We start from the raw sequence: 20,174 nt of genomic DNA, 5'->3' as shown, positions 1-20,174 counted from the left end.
AAAAAATGTCATTTCTTCCTCAGAGCTTATTAAGTAGATAGATTAAAATGTGTTTTAAAGATGATCCATTTTGCATTTTTTTCTACTTAGCATTTTTAAGTATTTATAGCCCACTTAAAAGAAATAAAAAGATACAGAAAACAGTTCTTTGTCCATGTATTTATTCCTCCTTTGTGGCTTCTGGATTATTCACACGCAGGCACGTTTTTGTATGGAAATTTCTATACAGAAGTTTTGAGGCAAACTTTACATGAAAGGATCAACCTATTTAGGTAGTTTAATCACACAGCTCTAGAATAAAAAAATAAAATTTGAAAAAAAAGATTTTTTTTTTATTTTAAACTCTGGAAAATTTTTCATGTTAACATACGATAGTTAAGATTTTATACTGTCATTTAGCTGTGACCATTTAAAGAAATTATCACTGAAAAGAGAAGTAAATAAATTCTGAAGAGTCCTGAAATACAAATATGAAAAATTATAGAGGGACTAGATTCTCCAATAAAAATAGCCTAGGTAGAAATGCTTGACCCGAAACAGCAAGGAACTGTGTAAATATATTTACAAAACGTATTAGGAATCAAAGTCAACAAAATCAAGGCAAACGTGAGCACATTTTCATTATTGTTGCTGCTAAACATCTGTTTTCTCCTGAACACAGTTTAGAAGAAATATGGACCTTCTCTGGCACTGAGAAGGATACCTTTTCAGTCTAAAAGGAAGTGAAGAGGAACATACTTACAATATATGCTTGGAAGAGGTTAGCATTCACTGAATGCCCTCAAAGAATCAGAATGCCTTTGAAAGCATCAGTGCTGGTAATCAGAGGTTCTTCAGATTAATGAGAGTAATAACCACACTGAAATAAAATGTATCTTATCTTTGCTTTATTTAATAATTATAGACTCTGATCTTGTTAATAGTTCTTTAAGGTTCTTGTAAAAGATTTTCAGGAGCAGGGAATAATTAGTTATGTCAGAATGTCTTAGAAACATCTCCTTTGGATGACTTCTCCACGGTCTTTAAAGGAAAAGCAATTCTCATACCCATCTTCAAGAAGGAGATTCCAGGAAACGAGAGACTGGTCCATCCCGTCTCCGCAGCTGATGTAATAAATTCTCCTGGAAGCCATTTCCAGCCACATGAAGAACCAGAAGGGGGCTGGTGATGAGAGGACTGGCTGTGTGGAAAAGGGAAGAACAACGGAGTTGTTTATATTGACTTCAACACCCTCTCCCAGTGTCCTTCAAGCCACTCTAGTCAGGCAGAACAATATGACAAACTGGAACGCAGCCCTTAGTGGTGGTGACAGTGATACACAGGTGCCCGATTACTTGCAGTGTCTCTGGGACCGACGCTGAGGCCAATGCCTAAGGTCCATGTGAACAACCATTCTAATGAACAACCTCAAAGCTCATGGATGACACCACATTAGAGAGAGGGGTCATGAGGCCCAGTCGAGATGAGGACATGCAGAGCCCTGCACCTGGACTGGAAGAACCCTGTGCAATGAGGCAGGCTGGGTGCTGGCTGGCTAGGAATCAGCTCTGCAGGAAGGGCCTTGGTGGACAGTAAATTGGTCAGCAATGGGCTGTTGCAGGAAAGCTGGCCCATCACATGCTGGAGTGCTGTGGCCAGTTTTGGGGTCCCTAGGAGAAGACAGACCTTGCCACCCTGCGGCAAGTTCAGTGGAGAGCTGCCAAGCTGCTGAGGGACAAGGAAAGGCTGGGAGAGCTGTGTCTGCTTGGCTTGGGGATGAGAAGGCTTCTGGGGAGACTCCACTGCTCTGTTCAAGTTCCTAGTGGGAAGCATAGAAGATAGGGCAGACTCTTTCTGGATGCACATGTTGATGGGACAGGGAAAAAATGGGCATAATTAGGAAAGTGGAGCTAGGTGAAAGGAGAAATTTTCTTTGGTTAGTTGACTGTTGTAACAGAGGTGGTCAAACACTGGAAGAGGTTGCCCAGACAGCCTATAGAGTGTCCATCCTTGACTACATTCAAGAGTCATCTGGACAAGGTCTTGAGCAGCTCGACCTAGTAAGACCAGTATTGAGCAGGTATTTGCCTAGATGACTAACAGAAAACCCTTCCAAAGTATACACATCTACAGTGAACGCATATGATCATTACCAAAAAGCAAAATAAAATAGTTCATAAAGCTCTGCTCACCTGAAGTCAATAACAGAAGACATTTGGTGTCATTTTGACAGACTTTTCTGCCATGAAGAAAGTTAGTGATAAGTTTCTTATTTCTTGTATTTGAAATTTCTTGGAAAACAATGGTCTTTTCCCATCACTAAGAGTCAAGATCTAGTTAAAGAATGAAAATATTACATGAGAACTATGCGAGCGGGGTTTTGCAATGCAGCAACAGAAGTTGGTTAATTTGTGTGTCTTACTAAAACACCAGTCTGATTTATGCTTGAGGGGAGAAAAAAAAAAAAAAGAAAGATACCTGTATGACTAGTCTTCAGACCAGCTAACATTTCAATTTCCTCATTATATCTATGCTTTTCTCTTCCAGCAAGCAGGCAAAGAATGTAAGAAAAGCTTTATATTCTAAATTAGATTTGAAATACTGAAATCTGAAATATATACTTTCAAATTGTGTATTTTTTAATCCTTGCATCACCTCACAAGGTCATTTCTGCTCCTTGCTCTCATTTTTTGCTGTCTTCAGACTCCTACGCTCCCTCCTTTCCTCTCACCACTCTTTCTGCTATTAAGAGTTCCCTAGCCAAACATGATCAGTTACTATTTCAACCACCTCCAAATTTTCACCCCAGTGTGCAAAGACACATGGAAATGACGACAAGAATTGCAAGCAACTCCTTTTGAGTATGAACAATATAGGAAGTCTGAGATATAAACTTACTTAGAATACTTAAAGTCAGCTCAAATGTACTACTGTGTTTAAGAAAAAGCCTTTTCCCTACACTGCTACCACTAAACTTCCGTGCAAGTTCTAAAGACTGTTCTAAAGTAGTATTTCACACATTTGCATTGTTTTTTTCTTAGTTATTCATATTCCATGTTTAAGGTCTCCAGAAAAGTTCTTTCCAATTCTCCAAGGCTTGGCAACTTTCATAAATTGTTTCAAATTCCTCTTGCTCACCAGTTTATGTCTGTAGACCAATAAACTTATCTGATATCAGTTGCGCTACTACAGAAGATTGTTGACCTCTTGTCAAGCACTTAACTGTGCTGTCCAGGACGTCAGAAATCCTAGTCCCACAGCTACATAACAAACCTGTCGCTCACGCCTTGCTGAGCTGCTAGTAGTTTAGCTGCATTTCATCTCGAAGGGAAGGGCTCTGGAGCGGACACTCGTGCCGGAACACCTTGTCTAGAGGCGAACTGCGGCAAAAGCCGCCGAAAGAGAAAGCGCCGACAGCGAGAGGCAGCCCCAGGGCCGACCTCTGCGCGGGCAGCGCTGAGCTCCGGCCAGAGGCGGCTCTGACTCAGCGGGGACGGAGCCGGCAGGGCCGGCGGGAATTCAAAAGCTGCCCCCAGGGAGCGCGAGCGGCCAGAGCGCAGCGCAACAGTTCGTGCAGGCAGGGGGTCTCCTCCCAGGTGTGGAAAAGAATTCTCTCCACAGACTCTTTCAGCAGCGGGAGATCAGGTAAAGCCATGGTCTCCACTCGGCAGAGAGCTTCCAGCAGGAAGACTGTGGCGACACAGACTGAACCCACCACAGAAACATGCAGCGGCCCAGGTTTCTGGCTGTGGGGAATGCCTGAGCCTCTCCATGTTACCGGGGAGTAGCAAAAACATTGTCTGCCTTAAGTGTGAGCAGGTGGATGACCTGGTCAGCCTGGTGGTGGAGCTGAAGGAGGAGGTAGAAAGGCCGAGGGCCATCAGGGAATATGAAAGAGAATAGGCTGGTGGAGTTGTGTTCTGCAGTCTTCCCAGGGAAGCCACTCAGAGAACCCCTCAATTCAGTCTGGAAATCCAGTACCCTCTTGCCATAGGGCAGAGGGGGCAGAATTAACAGTATCCATGGACAATCAACAATGGAAACAGGTCCCTATTCAAAGTGGCAGAAGATCCCCTCCACGGCCCGCCTCACCTCCACCAGTGACCACATCCAACAGGTACGAGGCCCTGGAACTTGGGGATCAGATAGAGGAGGTCATGAACCAAGGCCCATCTAGGAGGCTGTCTACAGAGAGGCAGTCTGGTCCATGCTGCAAGGCTGCTCCCCCTAAGGAGAAAAGGAGCACCCAGAAGAAGCAGCGGGTGATCGTCGTGGGTGACTCCCTGCTGCAGGGCCCGGAGGCACCGATACGTAGACCGGACACCTCATCCAGAGAGGTCTGCTGCATGCCAGGGGCCAAAATAAAGGATGATACAGAAAGGCTCTCAAGGCTTGTCCAGGAATCTGACTATTACCCCCTGGTACTGTTTCATGTGGGCACTAATGATGCCGTGGGGAAACTGAAGGATATCAAGTGAGATTTCAGAGCCCTAGGGATGGCCATCAAAGGTACGGGACCCCAGGTAGTGTTCTGCTCTATCCTGTCAACAAGGGGAGAGGAGAAGGCGGGTATGGCAGACTAACAAACTAGCTGCACCGCTGGGCTTGGCAACAGAGTTTTGGCTTCTATGACCATGGGACTCTGTTTTATGACCACCAGCTCGCGGGGAATGATGGGAACCATCTCAGTAAGAGGGGCACACGTCTCTTTACCAAAAGGCTGGCCAACCTGGTTAGAAGGGCTTTAAACTAGACGAGAAGGGGGAAGGAAAGTGTCACACAGACACGGCAAGCAGTACCGCACAGCCAAGGTCAGATGGTGTCCAGCAGGAGTATGTTAGTGGGGAAGTGAGGATAGGATATGATTACAGACGGTCCTCTTTCATCCCTCATGGAGAACCTGCAGGCTCAGTTACTTCCCTGAAATGCCTGAACACCAATGCACGAAGCATGGGGAATAAGCAGGATGAACTGGAGATCTGCGTGTGGTCCCAGCATCATGATCTCATTGGAATCACAGAGACATGGTGGGATAGCTCACACGACTGGAGCACTGTCATGGAAGGCTATGTGCTCTTTAGGAAGGACAGGCTGGGAAGGCGAGGTGGTGGAGTTGCTCTTTATGTGAGAGAGCAACTGGAATGCATGGAGCTCAATCTGGGGGTGGATGATGAGTGAGTTGAGAGCTTGTGGGTAAGGATTAGAGGGCAGGCTAATGTGGGAGACACTGTGGTGGGTGTCTGCTACAGGAAGTTGATGAGGCCTTCTATAGTCAGCTGGATGTTGCCTCATACTCACAGGCCCTGGTTCTCATGGGAGACTTCAACTTCCCTGACAACAACTGGAAGGACAACACAGCCAGGAAAACAAACAGTCCTGGAGGTTCCTGCAGTGCATTGATGATAACTTTTTGACCCAGGTTGTGGAGGAGCCGATGAGGAGAGGTGGGTTACTGGACTTCATGCCAATAAATAGAGAGGGACTTGTTGGAAATGTGAAGGTGGGGGGTAGCCTCGGCTGAAGTGACAATGAGTTGGTGGAGTTCAGGATCCAACGAGGAGAAGGCAGGGCTGTAAGTAGCCTTGCAGCAATGGACTTCAGGAGGGCCAACTTTAGCCTCTTCAGAGACCTCCTCAGAAGAATACCATGGGCTAGAGCTCTTGAAGGTAGGGGGGTCCAAGAGAGCTGGTTAGTTTTCAAGCGGCACTTCCTCCACACCCAACAACAGTGCATCCCTGTGTGTAAGAAGTCAGGCAGAGGGGGCAGGAGACCTGTGTGGATGAGCAAGGAGCTTGTGGCAATGCTCAAGCAGAAGGCAGCGGTATACAGAAGGTGGAAAAAGGACAGGCCCCCTGCGGGAAATACAGGAATGTAGTCAGGGAATGCAAAGATGTGACAAGGAAAGCTAAGGCGCGGTTGGAACGCAATCTGGCAAGGGATGTTAAAAATAACAAGAAAAACTTCTTCAAATATATGAACAGCAAAAGGAAGATCAGGGAAAACGTGGGTCTGCTGGTGAACAGGATGGGCACCCTGGTTACAAATAACACAGAAAAAGCAGAGTTGCTCAATGCCTTCTTTGCTTCGGTGTTTACCAAGGGCAGCCCTTTAGAGTCCCAGGCCCTAGAGACAAGAGAAGAAGCTGGTGGAGAGGAAGACTTGCCCTGGGTAGAGGAAGATTGGGTCAGAGAACACCTAAGGAAACTCGATACCCACAAATCCATGGGCCCTGATGGGATGCACCCCAGAGTGCTGCGGGAGCTGGCAGAGGTCATAGCTAAGATGCTCTCCATCATCTTTGAAAGATCCTGGAGAGTGGGGGAGGTGCCAAAGGACTGGAAGAAGGCCAATGTCACGCCAGTCTTCAAAAAAGGCCAGAAGGAGGACCCAAGCAACCACAGGCCAGTGAGCCTCACCTCCATCACTGGAAAAGTGATGGAACAGCTTATGCTGGCCATTGTCTCCAGGTACATGGAGGACAAGAAGGTGCTCAAGAGTAGTCAGCATGGATTCACCAAGGGGAAATCTTGCTTGACTAACCTGATAGCCTTCTATGATGGAATGACCAGCTGGATAGATGAGGGCAGAGCGGTGGATGTCATCTATCTTGACTTCACCAAGGCTTTTGACACCATCCCTCACAACATCCTCCTGGGCAAGCTCCAGAAGTGTGAGATAGATGAGTGCACAGTGAGGTGGATTATGAACTGGCTGGATGGCAGAGCTCAGAGGGTGGTGATCAGCAGCGCAGAGTCAGTTGGAGGCCTGTAGCTAGCGGGGTCCCCCAGGGGTCAGTCCTTGGTCCAGTCCTGTTCAATTTATTCATCAATGACCTGGATGAAGGCATGGAGTGCTCCCTCAGCAAGTTTGCTGATGATACCAAACTGTAGTGAGTAGCTGATACCCCAGAGGGCTGCGCTGCCATCCAGAGGGACCTGGACAGACTGGACAACTGGGCGGTGAGAAACCTCATGCAATTCAACAAGGCCAAGTGCAAGGTCCTGCACCTGGGGAGGAATAACCCCAGACACCAGTACAGGCTGGGGACCGACCTTCTGGAGAGCAGCTCTGCAGAGAAAGACCTGGGTGTCATGGTGGATGACAAGCTGACCATGAGGCAGCAGTGTGCCCTCGTGGCCAAGAAGGCCAATGGGATTCTGGGGTGCATTAAGAAGAGCGTCTCCAGCAGGTCGAGGGAGGTGATCCTGCCCCTCTACTCAGCCCTGGTGAGGCCACATCTGGAGTACTGTGTCCAGTTCTGGGCCCCACAGTACAAGAGGGATGTGGAGCTGCTGGAGAGAGTCCAGCACAGGGCTACAAGGATGATCAGGGGCCTGGAACATCTGCCCTATGAGGAGATGCTGAGGGAGCTGGGCCTGTTCAGCCTGGAGAAGAGAAGGCTGAGAGGGGATCTGATCAGCGTCTAGAAGTACCTCAAGGGAGGCAGTGAGCAGGATGGTGCTGGCCGCTTTTCACTGGTGGCCACCAACAGAACTAGAGGAAACGGCCACAAACTGAAGAATCAAAAGTTCCACAGGAACTTAAGGAAATTTTCTTAACAGTGAGGGTGACAGCACTGGAACAGGTTGCCCAGAGAGGTTGTGGAGTCTCCTCTGGAAATCTTCAAAACCTGCTTGGATGCAGTCCTCTGCCACATGCTCTGGGTGTCCCTGCTGGAGCAGGGGAGTTGGACTGGATGATCTCTAGAGGTCCCTTCCAACCTTAAGCATTCTATGATTCATTCAGCTCAGGTTTCAACTTCATTAACATTACTTATAACCCTTTTTACATCTTCTGCACTTCTTTTTACTACTCTAGTTTACATTATAATGATTTTCTACCTTTTCTTCTTTATTTTAAGAGTTTGTTGACTAAGTATGTATCCTTCTTGCTCTCACCTCGGTTTCAAGTTTATTTGTTTGCAGAATGTAACTGATCTCAGATAGGTCAGCTCCTCCATGTAGTCCAACATACTGATGATTTTTTATTTTCTCCTTCCTGTACAAAACAGCACCAGGAACCATATAAACAGCTTTCTCAGGGATTTCAAGTTACTCCATGGAACTATGAGAGAATATTGGCAAGATACCGTCAAATATTGCTTTTTTCCCCTACCAACTCATCATTACTTTGATTTTGTAAATTAAAGTTTTGTTGCTTCACTGCTTTCTCCATTCCAGCATTACTGAGAGTAAGACACTGAAAGCTTCTGATTACTAAGCCAACATCACTGCCATCTCCACTAGTCTGTGAACATTTACAGAGCAAAACCTGCATTAAAATCCTTTCATCATTGACACACAGCAGTACCTACATATTTCCAGTATTTGCATTCCAGTTTGCATTAGAGCAAACAACTTTTGATTATTAGTTTTTAAAGAAAATTAAGGGTTTTAGGACATTAAGTTTAAGTCAGCAATTAAAAACGACCCACCCTCTTTGTAGAAATATATACATAATACCACCTAAGAGTAAGATCAAATCATACCCTCTAGCAGTAAAACTGGAGCTATATTAACATTTATCACAACATTGACTTCAGGATGCTTCCAGAGTTCTAAAAGTAGTGGCATTCTTAGTGCATTTTATTCATGGCTCTGAAATGAGATGTTTTATCATTTGTCAAAACAAGAGAGAAGAGAGAAAAAGCCCTCAAAAACATTTTCTCTACCTGGGAGATTTTTTTTCCCCTGAAAAGCTGAATAAAGATTATGTTTACTTACTGACTTTTCTGTTCCTTGCACTTATCAGATTAAAAGTAGGGCTATCTAACCAGTACAGAATAATCGCTTGCTTTCCATTCTAAGCATGTACATTCTGTTGAAACATGACCTAGCACTTCAAAGAAACTAAGATAGCATTTTCCCTATAGATCTACATATTGAAAAAGCATGGAAAACACAGGACACTGCTAAATGAAAAAGTACATATAACTGTATATGAAGCCATGTTTGTACAGATCATGCTTTGGATTTGTAGCATTTGAGTATTACACCATGTGAAGTTATATCACATTAGATTGCTTACCCTTGACTTCCTCCATCCTTTATTGCTCAGCCCAAGCAAGAGAGAATTTCTTCAGCAGTAAACTAGGATGATATAGATATACAGTGTGTGTGTGTATATATATATATATATATACACACACACACACACTAGAGAGCCTATTTCCCATGAATATATATATATACACACACACACACACACAATTGCATTCATTCACTGCATTGAGAAAAAACATCTTAAGCAGAAAACTCATTGGCTTGTTCCTGCCTCTTCCCAAGTTCCAGCATTAAATTGATTTTGAACCTCACCAGAACCATAAGTAAGAAAAATGACAACTACTGTTCCAGTAATTCCCCCTGAAAAAGCAAGATTTTGAGCTGTCAAGAGATCTCTCCTCTTGACACTTGAGCTTCTGAACAAGAATTGGTGAATGCTGCCATCATTGCCCTCATAGTCATCCCGCACAAAGAACCTGTTTTGATTCAGTGTGTAAAATTCCTTAAAACATTGTGCTCTTACACAATAGCTAAATACGACTTGAAAACAACAACAGAAATTCTACTTTATAGCAGAAGTCCTCAGAACATGAAGATAAAAGGCTATAGCTTTATTAGAATCTATTCTATAGTTGCTAATCAATACATGTTGATATACCTTCTATCAACACATCTTTTCAAGCAGTGATCATACTACAAACAAGTATTTGAATAGCCCCTGACTTTGCTATTCTGAATTTTGTTCTGCAAGAAGATCCATGCCTGAAAAAAACCCCAAAGCAGTTTCATTATTTGAATTTTTCAAATCAGTAATTGTTTTAAAGCTGAATCATTTTATCCTATACATAGTCCTAATTAGATTCTTTATTTAATCAGCTTCATCAGGTTTGAAAACCTTGTTCAGTAATAACAAAACTTTAGGAGGACTTTCATTTACCTTCCATTGAAGCTCAGAACATTAAGATAACTGATTTAATTTAGTGCTTAATCAAGAAATTCTTAGTTTTAGTTGTAAATACTTCCAGAGAATGGGCAACAAATTGGATGTGATAAAATGCACTAAACACCACAAATTGCCTTGCTTTCATCACATCTCCTCCTACACAAAGGGCAAGGTCTCATTAAAACAGTACTCATTGCCTTGCCTGCACCAAACTCCAAAAAGAAATGCTTTATTTTCAGTGACTTAAAAGGTGACATACTAAAATTGCCAGTAGAATCATTCAGTTCAAGAGCTTCTCTCTACTTTCTACAGAGCTTCCTTGGTGACTTGTTTTGTTCCCCCCCAAAAGGGTTCTTAAAAATCAGGGTAAGCTTACAGTTTTCTCTGAATTTTTGCCACTGATTAACATCTACAGATCTGATTTCTATCAGTGTAAGGGGACACACTTCAGTTTATCCCATTCTGCCTCAAGCACTTTCATAATAGTATAAATTTGTTTGATCAGTATCTACAAGAATGGCAATGACTTTCTAAATGGGGCAGCAAGACAATACACACCAGAAAACATCTTGGTCACACAGGACAGTTAAAACGCCACTCTGTCTTATAACAATATATGGTGCTACAGGAGGCTACTGATACTTCCATTGCTTTTTCTCCCCCAGAGACCTGGCATGAACAAGTACCTCCCATATTTTTAAAAAAAGAAGCTAACTAGAGAGCCTATTTCCCATGAATGAGATATCAGAAGCCAAAAATCCAACCCAAAAGGACAGAATAAATTAAAAGGAGGCAGCAAGATCTGAATGGAAGGACTATGAAAGTTTGCTTGGATAGATGATTAGGAGCTCTCTTCCAGGCCACTGGAAGACCTGCTACTCAAGTGACTGTTTTAATAATGAGGCCTCAAAACTAACTACTAAGGTCTCAAGTATATCTGTAAAGTACAAGGATGGGCAAGGACAACAAGTTTCTGAACAATTAAGTTGCTGAGCAATGTCTTTATCAATACTTCCAATTAGCAGAAAGGATCCTTCCTGTCATTTTCTAGTTCCCTGTAAGACAAAGTGGTTCATTTTGTGGAAGTTTACTGCAACTGCTTCAAAAGTCTAAAAATGAGTTTTACTTTGGGCAAACATTTTCCAGAGATGTGACAGCCCTGATACTAGCGTTTACTATCAGGGACAATTTAGTATCTATTAGAATTTGGTACTTATCTCACTTTACAGCAAGAGAGGAAATAAAAAAAACCCACAAACACGCCCACATACACTCTCACTCACAGGAAGCAAGTTCAATGCAAAAACGTTAGAAAGAGTTGGTAGTTATTGAAACAATAACAAAAGCAAAAGTATAGCCAATAGCACTGGAGAAAAAAAAAAAAAAAAAGGATGAGCAACATAAGAAAACAAGCTTGACCACACCATGCTTTTAAATACAAAGGAAACAAGACCAAAATTGCAAAGAGTACCTTCAAGAATAAATTAAAGTGAGAAGGAACAAAGACAATGTTGGAACAACATCAGAATAAAATATAATTTTCTAGGAATATATTGAAGCTAAATTCACATATTCATCTGTTACTTTTTTATGTAAGATAGAAGCATTCAGTGTTTTGTTAGCTTAATTCCCCCTTAAAATTCCCACAACTGAAAGAAGTCTTTATAAGAGAGGGAAGAAAAATCTCAGAAAAGGTTAGCAAATATATGTTACATGTTCAGAAATAATCTGGGCTTGGAAGAGGGAGGACTTCATATCCTGGAAAACTTAATGGAATGGGCCAAACCACAGAACTATGGTAGTCATTAAAAGTTTATAAAAGACATGGCAGGAATCAGAAGACTGAGAAAGGGCAAACAGTGTCTGTCTTTAAAGGGAAGCAGGAAATTACAGATGCTGAGCTTTATTCAGCTGCTTTGATGTCTGAACAAGTACCTATAAACACACAGATTAAAAGATTAGCAGACAACATTACTTTCTCAATCAAGTTGCATTGAATCAATCAAATTTCCTCCTAAAGTACAAAAGAAGACTAAGAAGGAAGTGGGTGTGTGTTTTTTGGTTTTTTGTTTTTGTTTTTTAGTATAACATCAGACTTTACCAGTTAATGTCACAATCTAGAAGACTATGGTCTAGGGGAAAAAAAAAAAAAAAAAAAACTGATGGGGGCAAAACTGCCCCTGGAAATCTATTCTCAGAGTTATATCAAACAAAAGATGTGTTACTATGTGATTTAGTTCTACTTAGTGTTTGCATCAACAACACAAATGCCAAATATAGCACATATTTATCAAATTCGTCAATGACAAAGCTAGAAAGGACAAAATTAAAATTCATGTAAAATTTATCAATTAAAGGAATTGATAGAAGAAGACTAAAACCCAGTGGAAGTCTATGCAAATCTCTATTAGTTGCATAAATAGGCAGCTGGAAATGAGAATTTTAGAAAAAATGAATTAGATGTAAATCTTACACTGAAAGACAGTCAGTGTTAGTCAACTACAAAACTAGCAAATGTAAGCATAGCCTCAAAAATAAGTGAAGAAACACTGTCTGCTCCACTTTCTATTACACGTCTGGATGAAACCGTGCATCTCCCTTGAAGTACCATGTTTGAAGAAAGCAACTGATGTGAATCCAAAGAGGAGGAAGAACAGGCAACTGCAAAGAGAAAAGGGACCTGTTTGTTCTCTATTATAGGAAAGCTAGGAGAAGATGCAATGGGCTTAAGATTGAAGTAAAAAAGATTCATATGAAGCACTGGAGAAAAAAATCCAATAGGAAAAATTAGAAGGGATTACCAAAAATGCTTATGGGATCACTGGTGCTAGAGGCGATTAAAAGTCAACAAAAGAAAGAAGAGCAGTAGCAGGATCTCAGAGTTGTTTAATCTTTATAGTTCCTTAAACATATGGGAAAAAAAGGAAAAAAATAGAAAAAAAAATCAATACAAAATACCAAGCTATGATTAAAAAAAGTATTTTATTCAGTTTACTCATTCATGATTTTCTTCTCCACACCATCTGAAACATATATCATCTTAATTTTCTATTACAACTCTTTTTATATTTTTACGTTGATTATAGTTACTATGTCCAGAGGAGGGAAAAAGGAAAAAGGAAAAAGGAAAAAGGAAAAAGGAAAAAGGAAAAAGGAAAAAGGAAAAAGGAAAAAGGAAAAAGGAAAAAGGAAAAAGGAAAAAGGAAAAAGGAAAAAGGAAAAAGGAAAAAGGAAAAAGGAAAAAGGAAAAAGGAAAAAGGAAAAAGGAAAAAGGAAAAAGGAAAAAGGAAAAAGGAAAAAGGAAAAAGGAAAAAGGAAAAAGGAAAAAACGGAGAAAGTTGATCTTACATCCCTCTATTGTTAGAGTTTTTTAAAAAATGAACAGAGAAACATGAGACCTGATCAATGAAAAAAAAAAAAAAAGCTACTGATTTCTAACACTTTCAATTCCATGACTCTGATTTTGCTGCTGAATTTACACTTCCACAAAATAATGGAGTATTCAGCAAATTAAACAGACATCAAGAACTAGAAAGTATAGTGGAAGTGAATTAATGAAAATCAATAGGTTTAAAATACTAAACCACATTGAATAGAATGCAACTGAACTGAACAGAATTATACTGACTTTGTGGGTTGATATAAGAAAATTAGAGAACACTTTCAAAGGAGAAATTTCAATTTAGTGTTCTTTCCATGTCCCAGTTTGAGAGATTATCCTCCTAGTTTAAACAAACCGATAATATGACAATGAATAATTACTAATGATATGACAACTAGTAACAACAAGGGACAGAATTTGCCTTGACTTGGACTTTAAAAGCTCCACTCCACACTCTAGCCCTCCTACATAAAGGACCATGGCCAAATAAGCACTGTCTCACACAGTGTTATACCTGCGAAATTAGAAGTCGAATTCTTCTCACTTTTTTCTAGACCTTAAGTTCAACCTAGCTACTCCAGCCTCCTTTTGCAATTGGCAAAAGGAAGAACTGTCTCTCCAGAAAACATTTTATCCTGCCTGAGGCATATTTCTTAAATCCATCCAGAGGCCTGGCTGCATTGTTCTGCTTCTCTGCACTGTCTACAGAGGCAGCCTAAAGTCACTAGCTCAGCCCTGGAAGTAACATCTCAAGTTTAATATCTAACATTTCTGCTTTCTTTCCTTTGGCAACAACAGCTAAGGCTCTGTAACCTCAAGTTCCTCAGCATCTCCAAGGGAAAGCCAAATTTCAGAGGTGGAATTAATCACAAGCATCATCAACTTTGATGACTTCTGAAAAGGGCAGGGCAAATATGTTAAAGAACTAGAAAATGGTTCCCTACAAAAACAAAGAACAACAACTCTGGCCTAGTCGGTGTTAGGTACTTTTTTCTTTTTTTTCTTTTTTTTTTTAAATAGCCATTTATGAAAAGCAGAGAATATAATCCAAAACGGAGATAAAAGATAAAGCAGTAAATATCCTACTAATTTTTTTGGGGGTACACTACTAATAACTTACGTGTGAACACAACTGCATCTCCATGAGAAGTGTTACATTGCTTTCATTAAATTATTTTGAACACTGAGTTGAAAACTATGCTAATAAGATTTTTAAATTAAAACTCTATCAATCACACACTACTCTAAACCCCCACTATCCAGACAGCACTTTCATAAAAGTGAAAGCTATATATTAATATTAGAGCCAAGCTGTAGCAAAGCTAAGTAAACACTTAAGCAGATATTTCGGTGGAACATCTCATGTTTTGAAAGTTAAAACATGTGCAAGTGTTCAAAGAAATAAAAAATAGAAGGCTGATTTTGTTAAAAAATGAACCATTCAGTAGGAAAATGGTTAGAGAGAACTTCAACTCTTTCCACTGAGAGAGTTTTACTTTACAAAGACTTTTAGAACAAAGAACTTTTAGAACTTCAATAGTACCTGATACACACACAATAAACTACTTTCCACAGTGAAGTACCTGAGTTGGTATGAGGGGCCAGACCACATGGGGGTAAAGGTCCAGTGGCATCAAAAATCACAGCTGCTACTGGACAGTAAGAGAAGCCAACCTGTTGGGGCACAGCAGCAACTTTTGCCCTACACTCCTTCTTGGGACCCAGAATGTTAGAACTCAAATCATCAAAAATATTGAAAAGTCCTTTTCTCTTCCTTTCTCTACTGAAAATTCATAGGTTAAACATATTCACGGATCCTACTCATGGAAGTCAATTGCTTCATGCACATCCTGAAAACCGTAGGACCATTGGCCACTATCTCCTTTCCCTCTCTCCCGTGGATCCTAGATACGGTTTCTACACCAGCTCGTCTGAAGATAGACACTGAAAGTCAGGGCTTAACCAAAGAGACTCATAAATTAGCAACTCAGAGCACCACAAGTTTAATTTTCACTCATGTTAGACCAACTACTGTAAGTAGTAAGCTTTTAGAACAAAGAAAATAACACTTTAAACCCCTATTCTCACTACATAATTAAAGATAGGCTAAACACCCAGAAATTCAATGGAAGAGATTATGTGAATACCCCGCAATTAGAAAAAAACAGAAATACACTTAAAAATCACTTCACAACATTAAATATCTTGGTACCAAATTCATAATATGGTCTGCCACGCTCTCCTCTCAGCCACCAAAATAAGTAATAAAATTAAATAAAAATAATCAAGTGTTAGAAATTTAACTAAGGACTTGTTTTATAATTCCAGAGCTGAAGAGAGTAGAAATAAAAGTTAAGCCATAGAGGGAAGTCTAATGCCTCAAATCTAGAAACTTCCTTGGGTGACTAAAATCATCAATACACTTTCTTAAAACTCTGCATTAGTGCCTTTTTTTATTTTACACATAGCCTCCTCATTCTCAGCTCAGACATTAAAAAGATCTAGACACATACCCCACACAGTACAGTCCCCCAGCAAAGTATTATAGGTTTGATTCCAGCTTTACCAGAAGCTGGGACATTCACAAGAGACAACCAGCACTTCGGGGTATCTGGGAAGTAGCTCCTTGAGCAAGTCAGATTCAAGTCAAACTTCATGACCATAAAGCAAAAAAAGGTGTCTGTCCACTATTTGACATAGTGAAATAAGAAGGAACAACCATTGGAGTGTTACAACAAATAAGCATTCAGAGCACTTTCCTCACTTGGGTAACAATGAATCAAGAAAGACCAAGTACAGTGTCACACTAACCAATTCACTCCCTAGCTAAGCAAAAGAAAAACAAAACAAAACAAAACACACACATTACTCTAAGTGGTCAAATATCTCTGCTTACTTGTCTTTTTCTGCAACCTAAATTACTAACAATCCACTGAATAACCCCATGACCCACTTTGTAATTCCACTCTAAGCTTTAAATAGACTGAATATAATCATGTTTTCTATTTAGAAGTATTGAAGAAGTTATTCCAGTTTTATCTCTCATTTGCAGTGTTAGAAAAACAATTTAACATTCGTTTTTTTTACTAATACACTACATGATAGAGAAAGGGAGGATGCTACTTGTGGTATATAAATTCTCGGTCATCTCTACAAGTATTTCTCATCCACCTTCCTTGGTCTACACTACAAGTTGTTAGATATTCTTAAAAGCTGAAGAGTTACTCCCAAGTTTTTTGTTTTGTTTCTTGAAAAGCTTCATGGCCTTTCTCTTCTAGTAGAAGACAAAAACACATATTATACTTCAGCTTAACATGTTTCACATGATTTTCAGTATTCTGCAGGTCCAGTCTGAATCCATAACCACCAACATTCATAACATGCTTCCCATACCATACAACTAGTCATATTCAACACCATACCAGCCAAGATAATTTGTGAGCTATGTTTACACTGCAAATAAGCTTCAGTTATAAACAAAAAAGAAATACACACACACAAAAAAAAAAAAAACAGAGAAAAAAAAACACCAGTTTCTTGATGAGAGACCCAGATAAAGTGAGTCCATATACATCATGAACAACATATTTTTACAAGACAAGATCTGATATGTGAGTGGTCCTATTGAAAAATCAGTCTGTGGATTTGTAAAACAAAGATGGCTAGCAAGATAAGAGGAGAAGGTAAGTTATCTTAGAAACTACAGAACTTGGAAGAATTAAAGCAAATGTTTTTCCTAAATAATTCACATGTACTGTAATGATTATGGCAAATACAAGCGTTTACGAATAACTCACCCCTTAAACTGTTATTATGCACGTTCAGCATCTATTGTACAGGCACAGAAAGGAAGTCTGGATTCACAGTAACTCAGAGCAAAGCCTGAAATGTACTGAACTGCCTAAAGATGATTCCTTGCAATGCTCATCAAGACAGATCACGCCTTTGACAAGCTTTCCTTTTTGTAGCAGTAACGACCTTTTGCAGGACCAAGCATAGCACAAGAAGGTAACCAAGACCACGGTAACACAAGACAACAAGCAGCATTCACGTAAGATCCAGGCGTTTAAGACTATAGTCATCAGATAATCCAGAGCACATCGACACCGAGTTTCTTGTCAAAACTGTGTTCCCTGAATTAAGCCTGGCACACAGCCTCCTCTAACTTTCAGCTGGCGTGGACAGCAAGTGCTGATGTTCACAGGGCAAAGCACAGGACTGCTCCAGGTGGTGCCTGGAGCCAGAAGGAAAAAAATAAAATAAACAAAAAGGAGACAATTTAAGGGCTTTTTAATACTTTGAACTACACGAAGTTTGAACTCCTCAGTAGCAGCAATGCTGTGCTAGATTCTGCAGAGGCTCTCTTTCATGGAGAAAGAGATTTCTTTATAAAAAAGAAAAAAAAAGTTTCGATAGTAGAGATAACAGAAACTTTTGGCCAAAAGCAAGCCGACTTTTGTACAACTTGATATTTGAGAGGAAATAACGTCAACTGCAGCCACCCTGCATGGAACTGACTAAAGAGAATAAGCAAAGCGTGAGAACAAGCGCACGCCTTGCGAGCCGCAAGTTAAGGACCACACGCAGAGCTACAACGTACCCAGCGAAGCGGGCGGCGCTGCCTCGCACCCAGCGCGGCTGCCGCCTCCCCGCCAAACAGGCAGCCTCGACGCAAGACAACGGCCACCGAGAAGCCCCCGCGGGCCCCGTCACCCCGCGGCGCGGCGCCCACGGCGGGGCAGCCCCTCGGCCGCCGCGCAACGGCCGCCGCGCGCCGCGCAACGGCCGCCGTACCTGAGCGTGCGGTTGGCGGGGCAGCCGCCGCGGCGCTCCATGGCGGCGGGCACGCAGCTCGTGAGCTCGGTCCAGTCGGCGTGCAGCCCGCAGCTCCAGCCCGTGGAGAAGCGCGAGAAGAGCCACGTGTCCTTGTCGCCGCCGGGCCGGGGGCAGGCGCACTTCTTCTGCCCGGCGCGGCAGGAGCAGGGCTGCTCGAGGCGCATGTTGCGCACCAGGTGCCGCCCGAACGTGGTGCCGCCCGTCTTCTGGATGTGCAGGAAGACCAGCACGTCGCGGCCGCGCATGTCGAAGCGCACCCGCCGGCACAGCTCCCCCCGCGCGAACGCGAACTTGGGCGCCAGCCGCGGCAGCGCCGCCTCCTCCGCGGCGCCCTCCGCCGCGTCCCCCCTGCGGCGCGCGGCGGCGGCGGGCGGGCGGCGGGGGCAGGCGGCGCCGGGGCAGGCGGGCGACACGTACAGGTAGCCGAGGAGCAGGAAGAGCAGCGCGAGCAGCGGCGGCAGCAGCCACCTGTTGAACCGCTCGTCCATGGCGGCGCGCGGGGCGCCCGTGCGCGGCGCGGGCTCAGGCGGCGGCCGGAGGGCGCCCGCGGCGGGCGCTGCTGGGCGCGGGCAGCGGCGGCGGCCGCGGGCGGGCAGCGCCCGGCTGCCCTCCCGGCGCGGCGGGCGGCATGGTGGCGGCGGGCTCGCTCAGCGCCACACGCCGCGCTCCGGCAGCCGCCGCCGAGCTCGCACTGCCCGGAGCGCCGAGGCGGAGGGCGGCGCGGGCGCCAGCAGCACCGAGCGCAGCCGGCAACTCTGCGCCCAAACGCACCGCTCTGCCCCTCCGGCCCGCGCGGGGCGGTGCCTCCCCGCCCGCCCGCCAATCGCGGCGAGCCGGCCGCCTGAGCAGCCAATGGGCGGGCCCAGCACGCCGGCTCCATCGCCAATGAGAGCGGGCGGGGAGGGAGCGTGAGAGGGCGGAGTCGCTCCTCGCTGAGGCCAATAAAGAGGCGGGGTGGAGCGCAGGGCAGCCAATGAGAGCAAGGCGGCCGCTCCGCCGGGTGAAGGGCTTCGTGCGGCAACGGCTCCGCGTGAAGCCCTGGGGTTTTCCGTACCGAAAACGAGTTTTTTTGTTTTTTTATTATTTTTTTTTTAAATTCTAAGCCATTAGAGTTGCTAGCTTTCAGGGTAGCATGTCACCTGCAAATACGTAGCTCACATTATGAGCTGGGTTATGAAGTGTCATCATGCAAAATATTTCATGTTGGGACCGATTTCTCACTTAAGCTTTTAATTATAGAATGTCTTTATTTACTGGGGGATTCATTAGGCTAAAGCAACTTTCTTGCTCAGCTCTGTGGACAACTTCACTTCTAGAAGACTGATAACCAGAGAGCAGTGTATCATCTCGACGCTGTTAAAGACTGAAATAATTAGATCCATGTACATTGGGCTTAAGCCTTTTTTAATCGTAGCTTTTATATACAAAGTTTCTTATACAGAAAGTTTCAGGAATTTGGAAAGAGAATATCAGGTCCTGTTAAAGCTTGTCAGAAATAACAGAAAATAAGAAATGGTCTAAGCAAAAGGAGGTCAAACTAAAATTTGCAAGATACTCCAAAAGCTGCTTCCACAGGAAGAAAGGCACCCATTATTTCAAACAAGGAACATATTTCAGAGAGGCACAGTGCTTTTAAGGTGTTGTACTGAATAAAAGTTGACACTAGCTGATCCTTGGATCTTGCAGAGACATTGGGAGAGAGACAATTTCAGTGAAATCTTATGAGGAGCGGAGCACAGTCTGTCTGGTGGAAGCTACCCTTGCAGGACCAAGCAGCGACGTGCTTGGAAGGCCAGCAATGTGCTTGGTGCTGGGGTCAAGCCAAGCCCTGAAGTCTTTCTCCCTTAATGAGTAAAAAATCTAAAGCCAAGCACCCTTATCGCAGAGGAATCTTTGCTACATTTTTTTCAAACATTTTTCCCTTGGAAAATCACTGTGTCCTTTGCCATTAGGAGGAACAGCACATCTGTCTTCCCTCTGGGGAGGCAGGACCCTCATCTCCGCCTTGCTTGTTACCCTGCTTGCCTGCTTT

The 20,174-nt window shown here is 43.1% G+C and overlaps 1 protein-coding gene across 1 annotated transcript in view; it reads right to left on the bottom strand.

The window, feature by feature from the left end:
• HS6ST3 (heparan sulfate 6-O-sulfotransferase 3) overlaps positions 1-18,648 on the bottom strand; it is a 288,534-nt gene extending 269,886 nt beyond the window's left edge. The window contains exon 1 of the mRNA XM_088523309.1: positions 18,101-18,648. Coding sequence (XP_088379435.1) covers positions 18,101-18,630 — 530 coding nt within the window. The 5' untranslated portion in view covers positions 18,631-18,648. The remainder of the gene's footprint in view (positions 1-18,100) is intronic.
• Positions 18,649-20,174: the final 1,526 nt, after the last annotated feature.

Source organism: Tinamus guttatus, unplaced genomic scaffold (assembly GCF_059628265.1).
Source record: "Tinamus guttatus ecotype Peru unplaced genomic scaffold, ASM5962826v1 Tinamus_guttatus_pri_ptg000180l, whole genome shotgun sequence".
In the NCBI taxonomy this organism is placed as follows: domain Eukaryota; kingdom Metazoa; phylum Chordata; class Aves; order Tinamiformes; family Tinamidae; genus Tinamus; species Tinamus guttatus.
The sequence above is the reverse complement of the archived record's forward strand: the minus strand, read 5'-3'. Positions and strand labels throughout refer to the sequence as shown.